This window comes from Paramormyrops kingsleyae, chromosome 14 (assembly GCF_048594095.1).
Source record: "Paramormyrops kingsleyae isolate MSU_618 chromosome 14, PKINGS_0.4, whole genome shotgun sequence".
Taxonomy (NCBI): Eukaryota; Metazoa; Chordata; class Actinopteri; order Osteoglossiformes; family Mormyridae; genus Paramormyrops; species Paramormyrops kingsleyae.
This window is the reverse complement of record NC_132810.1, coordinates 9194215-9211360: the sequence shown is the minus strand read 5'-3', so window position 1 is coordinate 9211360 and position 17146 is coordinate 9194215. Positions and strand designations below refer to the sequence as shown.

Here is a 17146-nt window from a genome sequence, read left to right as displayed (position 1 = left end):
TGCATTGAATAAAGAGCAAAGTGCTTTCGTCTGAGTGTTTCCCAGCTGGGCTCTGTCATAAACTGGCTCTGTGCAGACAGTATACACACCCAAACTTATTTGGCTTTTATGTTATGTTATTTTTAACAGAAATGGAGCATTTTGCCGTACTCCCCAATGAGTGGCATTCAATGCTGTGCCGCCCCAGCATGGAATTACCAAAATTCCCACTGTGAAGAAGACTTATGAATTATGATTCTGCAGGACCCTGCTGGTACCTGTTCAACTGCAGCTCTGCAAGCTCCAGTGCAGGCAGTTGGGCTGCCAGGCCAGTGGCAGATGGGGAACGAAAGGGGAAAAATGTGCTCGAATAAAGGGGGCAAAGTGCTCAGTAATATATCCTGAACTCTGGCCTACCAAGGTCTTTCCAAAGAACTTCGCTCATAGTTTGGCGTTCTCCATGCAACCACCCATGCATGTGGCTTAGCATGCCTTGTGACAGATATCCATCGGCCCCCACCCCAAAGTGTATACTGTAGGCGTGTCCGACCTTTGACCAGACTCACCGAAGCAGCCGCCAGTTGATTGTTCTCTCAGTCTGCAGAGACAAAGACATTTACTGGCCTTAGTACAACAGGGAAGAGAGATGGGTCACTCATCCATGTATTTGTAACCTGACAGGCTTACAAACAGCCAAGCTGTAATTACCAAATGCGCAGCTCAACAGACGATTATAGCTCTGTCCCATGAACAGCTGGTGAGACGCCACAGAACCACAGCTGGAGTCAGATTTACTGGTTAAACCTGGCATTCCAGGCTGAACACTGAGTACCTGACTTTCCTTTCCATCAGATTATGCGTGCTTTTCTTCTTCTTCATGCTGCTTTTCTCAGTCTCCCATCAGAATGAGTTTGTGAGATGCTTCCTTGTTGACAGGGACATTTTTAATGTTTCCCCAATTCAAAGCAGTGTCCTGGCTTGCCAAACTCAGGGTGTATTAATTCAGAGCGATCCGCCTTATCCTTTCAAGATGTTCCCTTTCCCTGTACCTTGTATTTTAGGGCCCAGAGAACTGACCCAACAGCTTTGTACAATATGCACTAACTGGCTTCTATAGCCCATTCTCCCAGAGCTGCGTGTCTAGAATTATTTTTAATTTGGGCCCTCAGAAGAGAGGCCAAGTCTGCAGTAACTGATTATTACACGATTCTGTCCTCATTATCAGAACAGTCGTGTCCCTGCCAAGGAATGATTTGGACTTTCCCCCCCCCCCCAAAGGCACTGCACAGTGGGAAAAGGGGGGTGTTTGGTCATTTCCTGTGGCTCAAAGAAGAGACATGAGTCACACCCTCACTTTCCTTGCCTGGACGCTTGCTGTGGAAGCAGATAAGATGGCACAGTGCCAGCCCACCCCCGCCAGGCCAGACACCACTGCCCCCCCCCCTACCCACTGACTGTTCTCCAATGTGAAACTGCTCCCCGCGGTACTCAGTTTCCAACCTTCTGATTTGGGATTAACAGAATGACCGTGGATCTAGACGAGTCATGAAGGTGAGCAGTAGCCTCCCTGCGTGCCGCCCCAACGTGTTCCGTATCCACGCTGAAGCGTGTGGGATTTTCCCGCACGGAGATGATCTGTCATAAAACTGTTGTTGGGACCTTAGGGGAGTAGGCAACATGCTTCAGATTAAGGACCATTTCTGTCGCTTTTTAAATAGGAGCAAACCCTCATTGCCCAGAACACCACGATCTGGACTGTCGGTTTGTTCCTTTATACCGAATTCAGGACACAAAATAATAGCTGGCTGTTTTTTAAGTGAGCTTAAAACCGAATTAATCAAAGTGCCATTATAATGTTATACAAGTGAAATCCAGATTAGTTGTCTTAATGGATTGCCAGACTTTGTGTATACAAAAGCCTTAATCTTTTAGTGGTGTTTGTGTGTGTGATTATTTAAAGTCTAGCCGCTAATTTGGCAAAAGAAAAAAAACAGCCGTTTGTTGCCCAGGAGTCATGTGAAGCACTCAGAATGTCAATTCCAGCACATGTTCAGGAACTGGGCTGGAGATATTGGCGCGTCTCCTCAGATTATGGTAACAATGCATTCGAAAGTAGTGATTAGTGTTCTGGCCAACTTGAAACTCCCTCTTATTCACCCCTTAATTCATACAAGTGTTTCCCCTGAAACTTTCTCCATGGAGAGGGACATGGGCATTACTGTTGTACTTGGGTCATTGCGGGGGTTGCATGGACAAGCCAGGTGATGGGCCACCAAGTCCACATTCCCAATAAGACATTTAAAACATCGAGCATAATACTGGACCTGCTATCCCCGGCTCCAGTTTTCTAAGACTGGAAGCAGGGTAATAATGAGGGTATTTTCAGAGATCCAGAGTAATGGACCTCATGCTCAGTTCCTGGGGGGTCTGGGGGGGGCGTGTTATTTCACAAGGAGGCCCTCCCTGCGCTGCTGATAAGTGTGCCGGCATACGCGGAGGGAGCAGGGCTTCGGCCGCGGAAATGTCTGTGGTTCCGCTGCCCCCGCTGTCATCCCATTTTTACGCCCAGCACTAATATTTTTATATGTTAAGGGGGGGGTGGGGGGGGTCCCTAGCCACCACCCGCTGCCTCCCAATCTCCCCAGTGTATATGCACACGCCTGCTTCTTGCATTTCTGCCTTTGCAGGGAATTCCCATTGACTCTCAGATTAATGCGATTAATGACTCCCAACCCCCAGCCCCCTTGCCACAGTAAAACCGAATACAGACGCTGAGTAATAACAGGCTGCAAGTTTTGGGGGCCGTTGCCCTATTAAAAAGCAGAGAATTAAGCTTCAAAAAAATTCCCACAGCATCTGGTTATCGCCAGCTGCTCTTTCAAAGGGGACGTTTTCATCTCCCTCGCAAGGCCACCAGAAACCTGAATGCATACTGTACACAAACACACGTGTCGACCGGGACTAGCTGCTGTGTATTCTACCACTGTTACTCACCACTGTTACTCACCACTGTTACTCACCCCTGCGCGTCACTTTTTCCATGAAGGGAGGCCGACCAGCCCGATCCGGTCCACTTTGCTGATTAATGACCAACGGGAAAGCCTGTGATGGCAGCCTGCTGGGTGTTGTGGCTTTAGGTGGGGGGCGGTAATGATTCAGTTTGTTTTGGTCCATGGGAGGGTGAAAAAACAAGTCCCGCTCCGTTCGCCAGGCTGCACCATCCAGGCCCATTATCACCTTCCCCACACCCCCCCCCCCCCACCCCTCTTTGTTGACTGACTCCAAACACATAAATAAAACAATGTCTCAGACCGCAGAGTGTGGCAAATGGAAAGATCACGCAGGAAACAAGCTTTGCAGAGGTCCTTTTTTAAGTAGGCCTGCCTGAAGAGGCCTTCATCATCTGTGCAGGATTATATTCTAGAAAGCATAAGCTTTAATCTAAAGCATATAGTTGCATGCATCCCCCGTCTCTTACCACACAGCCGATGTCCCTTTCATCATTTGGTGGAATGCATGCTAAGAATAGACGGCATTTTCCCCGTGCTTTTTTAAATTATCTCATTACATGTCTGCAGGAATGCTATTGTTTATCACGAAAGAAGGATGCCTTTGTTAGCCTGTCAGCATCCTGATTTACGTGGACGATAAGTCAGTGCTGGTGGCAGCCTCGCGCTGTCCTGGCTCCTCTTCGCGGGTTTGTGGCACGCAGCGATGGGTCTGAGCCCCCCCCCCCCCCCCCCATCCCACTCTACCCCCCCGATGCTGATTAACCTTTCGAAAACAACCTAAAATTGAGCTTTGGCCTGGTGTTTCTCAGTTGGATATACGTGAATGAAGCTGCGGTTTTGGGCCTCTCCGGGTCTGGGGTCATGTTCGGCCCACGAGAGCCATGTCAGTACATGCCGGGCTTCTCTCACATTTTCCCACGTAACACGCTCCCTCGTGCAAATCCCTACCTGCGTTTCACCAGTTTGGTTTATGCAGTGTCAGTACCAGAAGAAATCTAACAGCCTGCCTCAATATTTTCATGGGGGCGGGGAGAGGGGTATCAACACTGCTGTTGAGGATAAGCGATTGGGACCTGTATCACAAAGCGAGATTTGTTGGTTAGCCAGATAACTTGTCAGAGTTAAGGTGTCCCAGTTTAATTGGACTTTATACTTTTTCACTTATATTTAACACAGACTAACTTAAATCTGACAACTTATCTTACAAGTTATCTAACACGACCCCCCCCAGACCCCCCAGGAACTGAGCATGAGGTCCATTTCTCTAGATCTCTGAAAATACCCTCATTATTACCCCGCTTCCAGTCTTGGCTGGCACAGAAAAGAGCCCCGCTTTGTGATAAAGGTCCCAGTTTTAAAACAACTTAACACACTTCACATCATCACTGGGCGGCAGCTCAACACAGAAAGCAAAAGACACGTCACCTGTATTTCCACAATATGTCTTACTCCTTTGGCACCACAGATTGCAACAGTGCCTATGACGCGTAGGAAAGCAGCTTGGAACAGGTGAGTTTAGTGTATAAATTTCTCTCTAGATCTCCCGGTTTATGGCTGTACTAACAGTACAGGCTAGTGCCAATAAAATAAAACTTGACTCACCTTTAAAACAGCTGAACCTGGTGACTTGAAGTGTTGAATTGCCTCAGAGAGTCTTTCCAGTCATTACTGCACTTGTCTGTCTCCAAGGCCAGCTGCACCAACTGAGCTTGCAGTGTGCACAGTGAAAGAAATGTTGTGTAATGAAAATGAATTCTGTGTACTAACCTGGCACTGATCTGCCATATCCTCAGGTACTGCATAGTCTGACCTCCTGTCTGCTGGTGTACATGAGAAATCCGTTTTCTTATGTCCATATTGGTTTTTTGCCATCTTAAACGATTTAGGCGCGCAGTGCATTGCGCTATAGCAGGGATACCCGATTGATGAACTCTGAATTTATACATTTTAAACTCCCTCCTCGATCGGCGAAATCTGCCAAGGGGACAATTTTATCATGTCTGTTATGGAATTCAGACCTCGGGGAAATGTTCTGAGTACCCCTGCCACACAGGAAGCAGCGGAGGCTCTCGAAGGATGTCTGGCCCTCCTGCTCTGACGAAGGGGATGTTAACGAGTGCCGCGCTCTCGCTCCCACAGGTACTAAGGAGTGCCCCGTGCTCACTCCTGCAGATACTAACCAGTGCCCTGTGCTCACTCCGCAGATATTAACGAGTGTACGATGGCGGGGATCTGCAAGAACGCCGAGTGCCTGAACACCAAGGGCAGCTACAGGTGCACGTGCAAGGGGGGTTACATGCTGGACGCAGCGCGCAGCCATTGTGTCTGTGAGTTTCCTGCCAGTCAATTTACAGCTTTTATTGTCTTTTTCTTCTTATTCCTATATGTCTTAGTTTGTTTCATTCGGTTTTGTACAGCACTTTGATTGACCTTTGTTGTTGTAATTGTGCTCTAACGAATTTTGATTTCATTCGATACTGTTGGTGCATACAGACACACACCCACTCACAACCACAGCCTCATACAGTCTTTATGCAGGTCTTACTGCTGCTTTCACTGAAATTAACATCCTCCTGAATGGATGAAAATTCATCAGCACTCTCACTTGCTTTTCCTCTTGTGAGGATGTCCCAAAGTGGAATTTTTTTCAAGGGCGAACCGCTTTTCCCTATTGTTTGTCCTTTTTTCCCTCATTGTTCGATAACAGATGCACACATAAATGTAATTGTGTAGACTATTATATATCCTCCTGAGACCCCACCCGTTCATTTATGTCCATTGCAGTGGACATTTACTTTTTGCATCTATCTTTTCACTCATGTAAGGAAACATATTTATTCCTGTTGTACACTAAAGAGGACATGCTGTGAAATGAAAAATAAAAATAAATTTGAAAAAAGATGCCTTATTTCCTCCAAAGACATAGAAAATCACAATTAACCTAAAACTGAAGGACACTTTTTTCCTTGGGTCTCAGGAGGATATTAAACACGTTGTGTATGGTGTTACACGTACTGTGTACCATTTGCGCAATTGCACATGCACTTACCCTGTCATCCATGCAAGCGCGTGAGGTTCTCATCAGTGGAACTAGCTGATCAAAGCGAGTCCTAACCTCCCCCCTTTACTTTCCCCCCCACCCCCCACCCCCCAGCGGACAAGGCCGTCTCAGAGATGCGGGATCTGTGCTACCGCTCCGCAGCGTTGGACTCCTGCTCGCTGCCCCTGTCACAGCACATCACCAAGCAGATCTGCTGCTGCAGCCGCGTGGGCAAGGCCTGGGGTGCGGCCTGCGAGCTCTGCCCCCTGCCTGACACAGGTACGCCCCGCCGCCATCGCCGGGTGCAACGCACGCGGGTTGCCATGGTCATCCTGTGTCACGCAGTGCTGCCATTCTAACTCGGGCACTTTTCAAGATGTCTCCAGGGATTTGAAGCAGCGGTGCATGCAGTTTTGGCACTCAGACACAAAGCATGCGCCGCTTGCCCCACCCCACCCTGTTCAGCATCCATGTATAAAAGTTGGGATGGCAGACAGTTCAGCGCCCGTTTTCCCTGGAAGTGCCCCTCCCTGAGGTGGAAGGGGGCAGGGTAGCGCCCTCCCCGGGGGGAGTGGGACAGCTCATTATGCTGACAGCAGGTGCTGATGTTTTGACAGACTGAAGTTCTCCCATCTGTACCGCGATCTCCGGCATATTCTCAATGTTACACTTTGGAGAGCCAACAGAGCGCTCACTCAGCTCACAAGGTCACTTTGGGTGTAACTTTGACCTCCTCCTCTGTCTGTTCTTTGCATCCTGAAATCAATCACATTAATGCTCGCATTCTGATTCAATCACGTTATGTTCTAATGGTCATCATTATTTTGGCTGCGAAGCCTACTTAAGTTTCGTAAAACTCTTCACAGATGATCAAATATATTTGAGGTGGAATGAGACCAAAATAAAACAACCCTCCTCATCAGATGTCCCATTACGAGAGATAGACCACTCTTGTCCTCAGACTAGGCCATAGAGACAGTTACCAGCAAAGGCCCAGCTAAAAGAAAAACAAAATTACATAAAAAATAGCCAAAAGAAACACAGAAAGCTTGGATCTCTGGAATCTTGCTGATCTTATCCTCAAAGCCTGTGGAAAGAGCCCATTTTGTCTCTCAGGTCGTTTCTGGAAAGCTGAAGTTCTATAAATCACAAAGCACTTTGAACCTCATCTTGTGGCCAATGATTGTTCCACCTTGGGGGCAACTGAACAGCTGCCGATTAAGGGATGTCCCACGACTCCACCGATTCTGAGGCGACTGGCGGCCATCAGGACAGGGACTGTGCTCTTCTCTGGCCGTCGCCCATCATCTTTCAGCTTGATGTTTATCGGAAACATTATAGTTTTACGCCAGAAGGAGGCTGTGCTGCATTTTCCCTCAACTGCATCCTATTGGGCTCAAACGCAGTGATGTCACAGTTGATTTATTACGATGCGCTCATCCAATGTAAATATTTGAGAAACCCCCTCGCTCCAGGGCCACGCACTGGGTAGTCTCCTCCTCTCGGCCCTGGAGGTCTCTGTGTGCCTCTAGTGCGTAATGCAGGGTTTAGTCTGTGGCTTTTGCGTGATGGAGGAGTGCCAGACCTGCCTGAGTCAACCCTTCCCGTGGCTCAGCTCCGGGTGCGAAAGGAAAGAGCCAGTTCACCACGTGCTTCCTCCCTTGCCCCTTCCTGTGCGACCGTCAAAAAAGCCATGGAGACAGCTGACACATGCGGCCCGGTAATCAAGGATGAATTGCGCATGAATGTGGCGCATAATGTCTGACGCGGGTGGGCAAACGGCGTTGCTGCGAGAAACCAGACAGCTGAGCTCTGGCAGGTCTTTGAGATTATTTCTTCCCCCTCGGACTCTTTGCTTTCCTTGCCTACAGACCATTTTAAAGAGATCTGCCCTGCTGGCCACGGCTACACCTACTCCCGGTCAGACATCCAGATCTCCCTGCGACAGATGGAGGAGGATGACCTGCATCGGACCGGCCCATCCCACCAGCCCCGCCCCCATCCTCCTCGCTACCATCATCCTCATCCTCCTCATCAGCACCTACACCCAACCACTGACGTCCACATCCAGGCCAAGCTGCCCGGCCGAGAAGATGGAGGTAAGCGAGGGCGGAGTCTCCCCTTCCCGCTCCAGACCTGGAATGTGGATCCCAGTCAAAGTCTGGGCGCAGTTTAGCTGCGGTGTGTCAACCTGACAGCAGGCTCAGACCGAGGCCGCAGTTTATACCCGTTGTGTGATTAGCTGGTGAGTCAGGGCCCTGATTTAATCTTCAGAGAGATGACTCTCTCTAAGTTCTATGCAGGGATCGTAAGTAGACGGATATTGATGGAGAGACTGAAATGCAAAAAAAAAAATAAAAAAGTAAAACATTTTGACTCGTGCTTCAGAAATGTAATTATTTATTAATACCAAAACGTCACATAAATGTCCGCCGATATAAATCATTGCGCGTCCTGAAAGTGCGGCCGACTCCACGGCAGAGTCTAATCCAGAAAGTTCAAAAACATCTGCAACCCCGGATTTTCGCCGAAACATTCTTATGATTTACATGCATGACGTAATACATTGGCATCGGCGAAGATAAATGATTTATATAGTGGCTTTGTAAATATTTATGCTTACATTTTCTTTATCTGAAACTGACCCCCCCCCCCCGGCCCTGCCACCCCACAACTACGTACATATTTTCATGTGGTGTGGGGAAAGTTCAGACCTTAATTCCGCTTTCAAGGCTTAAAGGATAAACATGCAATTAGCTGAGTTTTATTGGAAACAACAACCTTCAGATATATCCGTTCGCGTCGGGCTTCCATTCTTCCAGGGAGCCGCGGCTCAGTCCTAGGTCACATCCGAGTGACGCCCGGTGACATCAGGCCTCAGGAGTATTGTCACAGAAACAGGAATGTCTGTGTCCTCTGGTGACCAAATAACATTCTCTCTCTTTTTTTATTGTGTCCTTGCAGATGTTGCGATTCTGAATCCAGTAAGTGCATTTTTTTTTCACATCTTGACATCGTTGCACTGAGGGCTTGTTAAGGTTTTCATCGGATTTGCTCGAAGGCCTGATGGGTGAAGGGGGCCTGCCTGTTACCCCGGCGCTCCCAGCGTGGTTGCTGGGGTTATTAAAATAGACAACATGCTCTCTTTTTTCTCAGCGGCACAGTTAAAAGTGGAACGTCTGTCAGAAGCACATGTGCCACAGTAGTAACCGTTTTGCCGTTTTGTTTTGTTAGGCCGCCACTGTCACCGAGTCGCCGAGCTATCCAGGTAACATTTTCCTGGCCGTAGTAGTTCCATCTCTAATACTTTACACTGCAACCTCCGAGAAGGTGCACATATTACGTTATGCTAGCTAGGCCTGTCAACGTTTATCGTATTATGGCAGCCTCAGTGCCTTGTAAAACAAGGCTTATAAACCGTCATTCTCAAGATTTGTTTACCTCACTGATTTATTGTTGCTTTTTTGTGTTTATGAAACACTTCAAAGAAATATAGTTTCGTTATGTCTTGTCCTCACTGCTGTTAGAGGACCGAATAATGAATTCCCATGGGGTTGGGGTGTCCAAGTGGGCTGGTACGATGCTGACTTGGTGTGTCAGTGAGGCTTGCTGCTTCTCCAGTAGATGTAGTGGAGAAGACCACCCTTCACTCACTGGTCAACGTGAGACCTGAAACAGAGGGCCGGGACACCGCACCCATCAACGTGGCCACTCAGGTCACCGGTAAGGGAACGCTGACACCGATCGCGTTTGACACACTAACATTAGTTTCCGCATCCTCTGCGCTTCACTCTCTGCTAAGACACACAAGGGCGCCTAGGATTGAGCCAGAACTAATCAAAACTCATATTAAACTTGCTTCCAGCCCTCAGTGTCTTATAACAACTCTTGCTTGCACTTATTTGACACGAAAACCTGTGTCCACTTGTTTCGGTGGGACAGATCTCTTTGGTCAAACTCTTCTTGGTTTTATAAGGGTTTTGTGATCAGAGGGAGTGGTCTCTGCGGGCTATGAAGGAACAAGTGGAAATTTAGAACCAGCACAGCCTCAGTTAAAGGACCATAAGATGATGACAATATACACACAACTTCTGTCCTCACCTGCGTCACCTTTCATCCCCTCCCAGATGTGGACAGGTGCTCCATCACGCCAACCATCTGCGGACCTGGGCAGTGTGTCCCCGTACAGACAGGCTATACCTGCTACTGCCACCCTGGCTACCAGCTGAACCCGCTGCAGACTCGTTGCATCGGTGAGCAAGGGGGGGAGACTTGGCTTGCAGAGTTTTTAATGCCTTGTGTTTCTTGCAATGCATGGATGTAGGGTATTCCGTAAGTGCCGTGAGACTGATCCCTACATGAGACCGACCTCCACAGTGTTCCAAAGTTCTCATGTGAGACTTAGATCACATGACCTCACTCCTTCAGTCCTGTATCCAAGCTCTGTTATTCGAAACATGATTCTGGCTTTCCAGAATGGTTTAGCAGGTTGGAGAGCAGGGAGTTCTCCCAACTGATACATAATGCACGCCCCGTTCTGTCTGCAGATGTGGACGAGTGCAAGAACGACCCCTGCGAAGGCAAAGGACGCTGCGTGAACAGCTACGGCTCATACATCTGCCACTGTTACACGGGCTACAGTCAGGTCATCACCCAAAACAGGAAGTTCTGTCAAGGTAAGAGGTACAGGGGGTGCTGGGTAATGTAGTTCTCTGTAATTTGCCATGTCCTCTGTCAGGCTGCCGTGCTGCATGCCATAGGTGCGTTCCTTTCCTGAGAGGCTTGATGTAACAGCATCGTACAATAATGTTGAATAATTATACAGCTGCATACTTTGGTGGTTCTTAGAACTGACAGCCTTTCAGTCACACTCTGTCCATGACGCCATGGTTGATTATCCCAAGATTCCAGGTGTGCTGGTTTGTTTTGTTATAAAAGACCCTCAAAGCCAAAAATCTTGCTAGTCTTTGCCAAGAGCGAGTCTCTCCCTGCACCATGTGTATGAAGCCTTCGGAAATCCCCCGACGCCGTCGTATTGCGGGGCCGGCGGCCCCTGACTCTCCTCCTTGTTTTTGACTCCCTCCGCAGACGTAAACGAGTGCGACATGCCGGACAGATGTCCGGGAGGCCGCTGCGTCAACACTGAGGGCTCCTACGCCTGCGAGTGCGACACCGGCTATGCCCTGTCCAGGAGGGGGCAGTGCGAGGGTGCGTCGGGCCTCCGTGTTGCGCGTTTAGCATGCGAAGCCATTAAACTCTGGTATTTGTAAGCCACAAATACCCAGAGTTTGACTGGCTGCCCAGCCACAGAAAAGCCTTTGTTTTAATTTCCCCCGGGGCTCTCACCAGAGGGGGAGAACAAACACGGAACCAACTGGAAAAGAGGCAGCCCTGAGCATGGAAGGCTAATGTGAGCCTAGTTAATATAATATTATTTCAGCTAGTGCTTGCTGTAATGGAATTTCCCCTCCCTCGGCTGCCCCCACCGCTGCCCCCTCTGGCCAGACGTGGACGAGTGCAGAAACCCCAGCGCCTGTCCTAGCGGGAAGTGCATCAACACACCGGGCTCCTTCCAGTGCCAGGATTGCGGAGCGGGATTCAGAGCCGCCGGAGGCAGATGCCTGGGTAAGGAGGGTCTCCCCTGGAGCCGAGTCTCGTCTCCCTGTTTTTAATTTTCCTTGTGTTTTTTTGGTGTCATGCACCCAAGGCTCGTTGACCCCCTCGGCAGCCAGTGTGCATGTCTGCATACACCTAGCAAGCCTCGCCTAGCTGCTCGGCTTCCTGCCCCATTCGCGTGTTCCTCGCGAAAACCGCTGCTCAAAGGCTGAATTATGGAGGGAAACGCGTTCCTCAGACCATAATATAAGCTGTCAGTGATGTTTTTTCGGAGACGGTCCTTTTACAAATAATTAATCCATGGGTCAAGTGCATCTGCACCTCATCTCGGGCTCTGGGGCACAAACCCACGTTGTTTCAACACCCCGGCTTGTTATTGCTGATCTCTTCATATCTTTTGCCACCATAAAAAGGTTGTTTGTAATATTTCAATTTGGGAGAGTCAAAATATTTTTCCTTTGGCCGCGGCCTTAGACAAACGTGTTATCTTTGGATCTGTGCGGGCACCGTGGTCGAGCCTAGCCGGGGGGTGCGGATTCAGTGCTGATATACGGGGAAGTGAACAAAAAAATCAAGAGGCAGTGAGAGGAGGGAAGTGTGGTGAGTCGTGGGGGGGATTTGTTCAAATGTCAGGGACAAAGATCACTTGAAGTATCAATACTCTGCCACTCAATGCCTCATTTTTGAAGTCCATGCGATTGCTTTGCTGTTCCTTACCAAGCTGTTCCTTTATATGGTAACTGTATGTTACACGCACATGGTCCGCCTAGGCTGCAAGAACAGCTCAGATATTCACAAACATGATCCATCACCAGGTCTGCGCTGGACTGAATCATTCGGGGCAAGCCAGAGTGAAGTGCTCCTCTAAATTGATTGATTAAGTTGTTTTCTATTGGCGTGATTTTCCGTAAAGACCTCCCAAGTGACAGTGCAGTGTTCCATCCATCCATCCATCTTATTACTGTGCAGGGTCATAAGGGACTTGGAGTCTATGAGCAGCCTTTTGGCATATTTCATATTTTCCAAAATATTTTCAGGAAATATATAAAGAAAGTGTTCCTTATAGATAAAACTGACTAAAGCGGGTGAGGGGTGATCAACTAAAGTGAAGTGGGGGGGGGGGGGGTGGACCCAAGTGGGAAGGGGCAGATAGACCCAAGCAGGGGGGCATGTGATGAACTAAAGCGAGGGGGGTAGGTGGTGGACCCGAGTGGGAGGGGGCCAATGGACCGAAGTGGGTGGAGGGGGCCATGAATTGAAATGGGGGGGGGGGGGGGGGGGGGCAATGGACCAGAGCTGGAGGGGGATAATGGATTCAAGTGGGACTGGGAAGTGCTGGACCTGAGCAGGAGAGTGGGAGGGGGCAATGGATCCAATCAGGATGGGGCGCATGGACTAAAGCGAGAGGGATGATGGACCCAAACGGGGGAGTTGGGGTGGTGGTGGTGATGAACTAAAACGAAGGAGGGCAATGAACCTGAGATGGGGGGGTAATGGACTTGGGTGGGGGCGATGAACCCGAGCGGTTAGGTATAGTCTCAATCACAGAACTGAGGCCAGCGGGTCTCCATGAACCGATGGCTTGTGAACGACATGTCTCTCCATCAGACTCCTCCCAGCTGGAAGGATGTCAGGAATGAGGGTGGGGGGGGGGGTGGCTTGTATCTGCGGCAGTGTAGCCAGCATCCCAGTCGCCAGTCTGCCTGTGGTGTGGTAAGTGATGCCCAGCCTGCTGCCAGCTGGATAAGGCACATCCTGAACAGCGTGCGGGGACTGCGCTCACGCCGCGTCCAGGTGCCAGCTGACTGCGGGGCCCAGGGCCCCCGCAAGCCCATCCCCATGCGGCCTTCTGTCAGACGTGCCTGTTCAGCCTCCCCCCCCCCCCCAGATACTTGCACCGCCTAGCTTTCCACTGGCCTCCCAGCGCACGGCAGCAGGGTGGGGGATGCGGTCCGCCTTGGCGCCCGTCCTCCAGGCTGTCACGGCTGTGCCGCTCCTTAATCGCGTTAGCTATACCTGCCTGGCGGGTGCCGCGCGCCATAAAACACGGCCTCTGCCCACCCGTCCTCCTCGCTGCATTTCGGGGTAAATCTTGTTTTTCTTTCTTGAGTGTTCAGTACAAACACAATTATTTTCACATCTTTTTTAAAATGATTTCTGGCTCAGAGTATGATGTGGGGAAAAGAATAAATGCTTGGGGGGGGGGGGCTGTGTGTGTCCTGTTTCAGCCCCGGGGATCGCTGCGGCGCCGCTCTCCAGGGCGGAGATCTCCTTGCGGCGTCCCCTGTGTCCGCCCTCACTGTGGGTCACTTGGATGGACTTGCTATCTGTCACCCGCTAGTCTCCTGCAATACAATCTGCTATCAGTCTCTCCCTTTTGTCACTGTCCTGAAATGCAGTGTCTGTCATCCCCCCTCCAGATATCAACGAATGCCTGAGCCCAGGCGTGTGTGTCCATGGGAGGTGTGTCAACAAGGATGGCTCATATGAATGCATCTGCAATGTGGGCTTCGTGGCCGGCCTGGAAAGCAAGAGCTGCCGAGGTAGCGATGGCGCGGGGAGTCGCGGGAGTGACCGAGAGCTGAAGCGGCGTATCCGTCATAGCGTTGAAGATCCCTGTCTGTACTGGCAGAATTCCTCCATCAAGCTCTTGCTTATTGATTTAGGAAACTTATTTTAAACTCCAGTCTCAGTATATTTGCGAAGGAAATGGGGAATTATTTTTCACATTGAGGTTGGAGGGAGAATAATCTTTACTAAGTGTTTCTTGTTTTGTACTTCCTCCCTCACTCCCCCTGTCTGTCGCTGCCGCCCCCTCCAGACAAGGACGAATGCCTGCTCCCAGAAATCTGCCCCCAGGGCAGTTGCATCAACCTGGAGGGCTCCTACAGGTGCAGCTGTGACCTGGGGTACCAGCCCAGCCCTGATGGCAAAGCATGCCAAGGTAAGACAGTGGCACGATCGTCACGAAATGCATCTGCTGTGTCGGGCCCTTGCCTGACTTCCTGTTGCGTCACACCCCCCCCCTCCCCCCCCACAGACATTGATGAGTGTGCGACACGGAGCGTGTGTCCTGCTGGCATATGCAAAAACACGCAAGGCTCCTACCAGTGCACCCACTGTGGACCAGGCTTCACGCCCTCAGCGGATGGTCTCGTGTGCGAAGGTACAGTGGGCCAACAAAACATCGGCTTCACCTTTGAGGCGATCATCTTTGTAGACCTCACTTATAGTGAGCCATTCATGGCTTTTGGGCTTAGATGTGGCACGTGGGGCTTATGGTTGGGGTTGAGCAGATCAGTCACCATGAGCTACTACTGCAAATACTAGAAGCGTGGGGGTCAAGTGCCTGAGGTTTAGGTTGAGAAGAATCCAAGAGCTCGACTTGGACATGCATCTTGACGGACGTGCCTGAACATTCCCGCTTTGCCACAGACATTGACGAGTGCCTCACGGACGTCTGCCCGAATGGGATCTGCTTGAACTCCGAGGGCTGGTACTCCTGCATCTCCTGCCCCTCGGGGTACACGGTGTCTGCAGACCGGACGGTGTGTGAAGGTCAGTGCTCCCCTAGGTCTGGGGTGGACTGCTAAAGAGTGGGTCTCCTTCTACCACCATGAGGCTGTTTTGATGCGCGAGTGTCCAATGCCTGCCCCCCTCTCCCCAAACTCCTTCCCCCACTGCTGACACTGCTCCTCCATGACCCCCTACAGATGTCGACGAGTGCCAGGTCCCTGGGACGTGCCCTGCGGGCATCTGTGTCAACATAGAGGGCTCGTACTCCTGTGAGGGCTGCGCAGATGGCTATGCGGTGTCGGCAGACGGACACAGCTGTGATGGTAACCAGTGATGGGGTCACGGCGGGGGGGGGGGGGACTCAAATGTATCTTTGAGTTTCGGCATCAATTTCGGCCTGACTTGATTATGGCATAAACAACAGCACAGCATGGCCACTGCTTTTTCTGCTTAGCCTGCGTTGGCAATCGATTTAGCTACTAAATAACATTGAGTGAATGGAGATGGAGATTGGAAATATGACGTCTGTCTGCAGATGGGCCCCAGGAGTCGGTGCTCCCACATGCCGGCAGAATTAGTTTATCTTAATAGGAAAATTGCTGAAATCGAAGGCAGCTACTTGTCAGCTACTTGGCTGGGGACCCCCATCCCCCCTGGACAGAACCTGCGTGCTCTTGCTGACTATCTGTTTGACTCCACCCCACCTCCTGGGTCGTAAACAGATTTGAGGACGTCAGACGACAGTTACGTGGTCCTGTGGGGCTTTGTAGCCCATCCGGGAAGATTCCTGGAAAAGCAGAACATAATCCTTCATAATCTTCTATGCAAAATGTTTCCATATTTCAATTAAGAGCACAGTGATTCACAGTGATTTGTGGCCAATATAGCTGGACTTTCTCCCAATGACCTAGACTTCTTAATCACTTCTGCAACAAACTGTCCGTGACGACCTTTGCACTTATTTTGTCAGATTAGAACTTTTGATTCCTAACTTGTTGACACAAGAGAGGTGTCTCTCGATGATTCGCGATGTCTGGCCTCGGACCAGTACCTGTGTCCTTTACCTTTACTGGTCAATTTCCATCCTGTTCTCCATGGGAGCTGTCTCTGTCCCACTGGGCAAGGACAACAGGTCACAACTCTCTGTGCAGGGAACTGGCTTGCTGTTCCTGACAGGACAGGACCAGACATCAACAGTCTCCCCGCTCACTGTGCTGAGTTAGCCAGCTCATATGGCACCGCATAGCTCGCGTCAAAAAACCCAGACACGCGGAGAATCTGGGCTGTTCGTTAGAGGCGTCGCCATGAAAACACAGACTAATGGGACGGCTTGGACGTGATCAAACGCAGGAAGAAGAAGTTCTTTATGAGAGCTGTCAGCTCAGGCCGGCAAACAAACGAGCGCTGATTAATAAGCGCGGTGAACTTCACAGTTTGCCTCTCTGGGGAGCAGGTATGTGGCAATGGGGATTGTCTCCCCTCTGTGGAAATGTTTTGGGGGGGGGGGGGCTGGTATACAGGTGCAAAGGTGTCTGAATCATGAGACGACATCTCATCTGCGATGTTGTGGTTCCAGAAAAGCCCCCTTCCTGGCTCACCCCCCCCCCCCACTTCTGGCCTGCTGCCACAAAAAATATTGGAATTTAATTATCCTATAAATCAGATGCCTGGTATATTTTCGTAGTGTGTTTTTTTTTTTTGGGGGGGGGGGGGTAATGGTTTACTACCTGCCGCTACCCAGGTTTACTGTAACAGTGGCACATTCCCGTATCATTCCGGGATGTTCCTGAGCTGCCCGGTTTTCCCCGGTCGCTGAAGCTCCATCTGGGCTTTTGCTGAGGGATCTGGGGATGTTTGCGAATGCGCAGCCGTTTCCTGTTTTCTTTCTCTTCCGATGACTCGGGCTCGGCGTTCCCAGTGCTCCATGCGTCCTGAGGATTTTTACAGAAGGTATTCCGGGCTCCAGACAGGAGGGGAAAGTCAC

At 50.3% G+C, this 17146-nt stretch overlaps 1 protein-coding gene across 3 annotated transcripts in view; it reads left to right on the top strand.

Annotated features, from left to right (window-relative positions):
- The window catches only part of LOC111852403 (latent-transforming growth factor beta-binding protein 2), a 93520-nt gene that overhangs the window by 62372 nt on the left and 14002 nt on the right, over positions 1-17146 (top strand). For 2 of the 3 annotated variants that reach the window (XM_072699247.1, XM_072699249.1), the window contains 15 exons: positions 5195-5317; positions 6145-6309; positions 7902-8129; positions 8995-9014; positions 9265-9298; positions 9652-9753; positions 10158-10283; positions 10578-10706; positions 11119-11238; positions 11536-11655; positions 14067-14189; positions 14468-14590; positions 14687-14812; positions 15082-15204; positions 15360-15485. In XM_072699247.1, coding sequence (XP_072555348.1) covers positions 5195-5317; positions 6145-6309; positions 7902-8129; positions 8995-9014; positions 9265-9298; positions 9652-9753; positions 10158-10283; positions 10578-10706; positions 11119-11238; positions 11536-11655; positions 14067-14189; positions 14468-14590; positions 14687-14812; positions 15082-15204; positions 15360-15485 — 1788 coding nt within the window. The remainder of the gene's footprint in view (positions 1-5194; positions 5318-6144; positions 6310-7901; positions 8130-8994; positions 9015-9264; positions 9299-9651; positions 9754-10157; positions 10284-10577; positions 10707-11118; positions 11239-11535; positions 11656-14066; positions 14190-14467; positions 14591-14686; positions 14813-15081; positions 15205-15359; positions 15486-17146) is intronic. The other variant, XM_072699248.1, reaches the window with a different exon arrangement.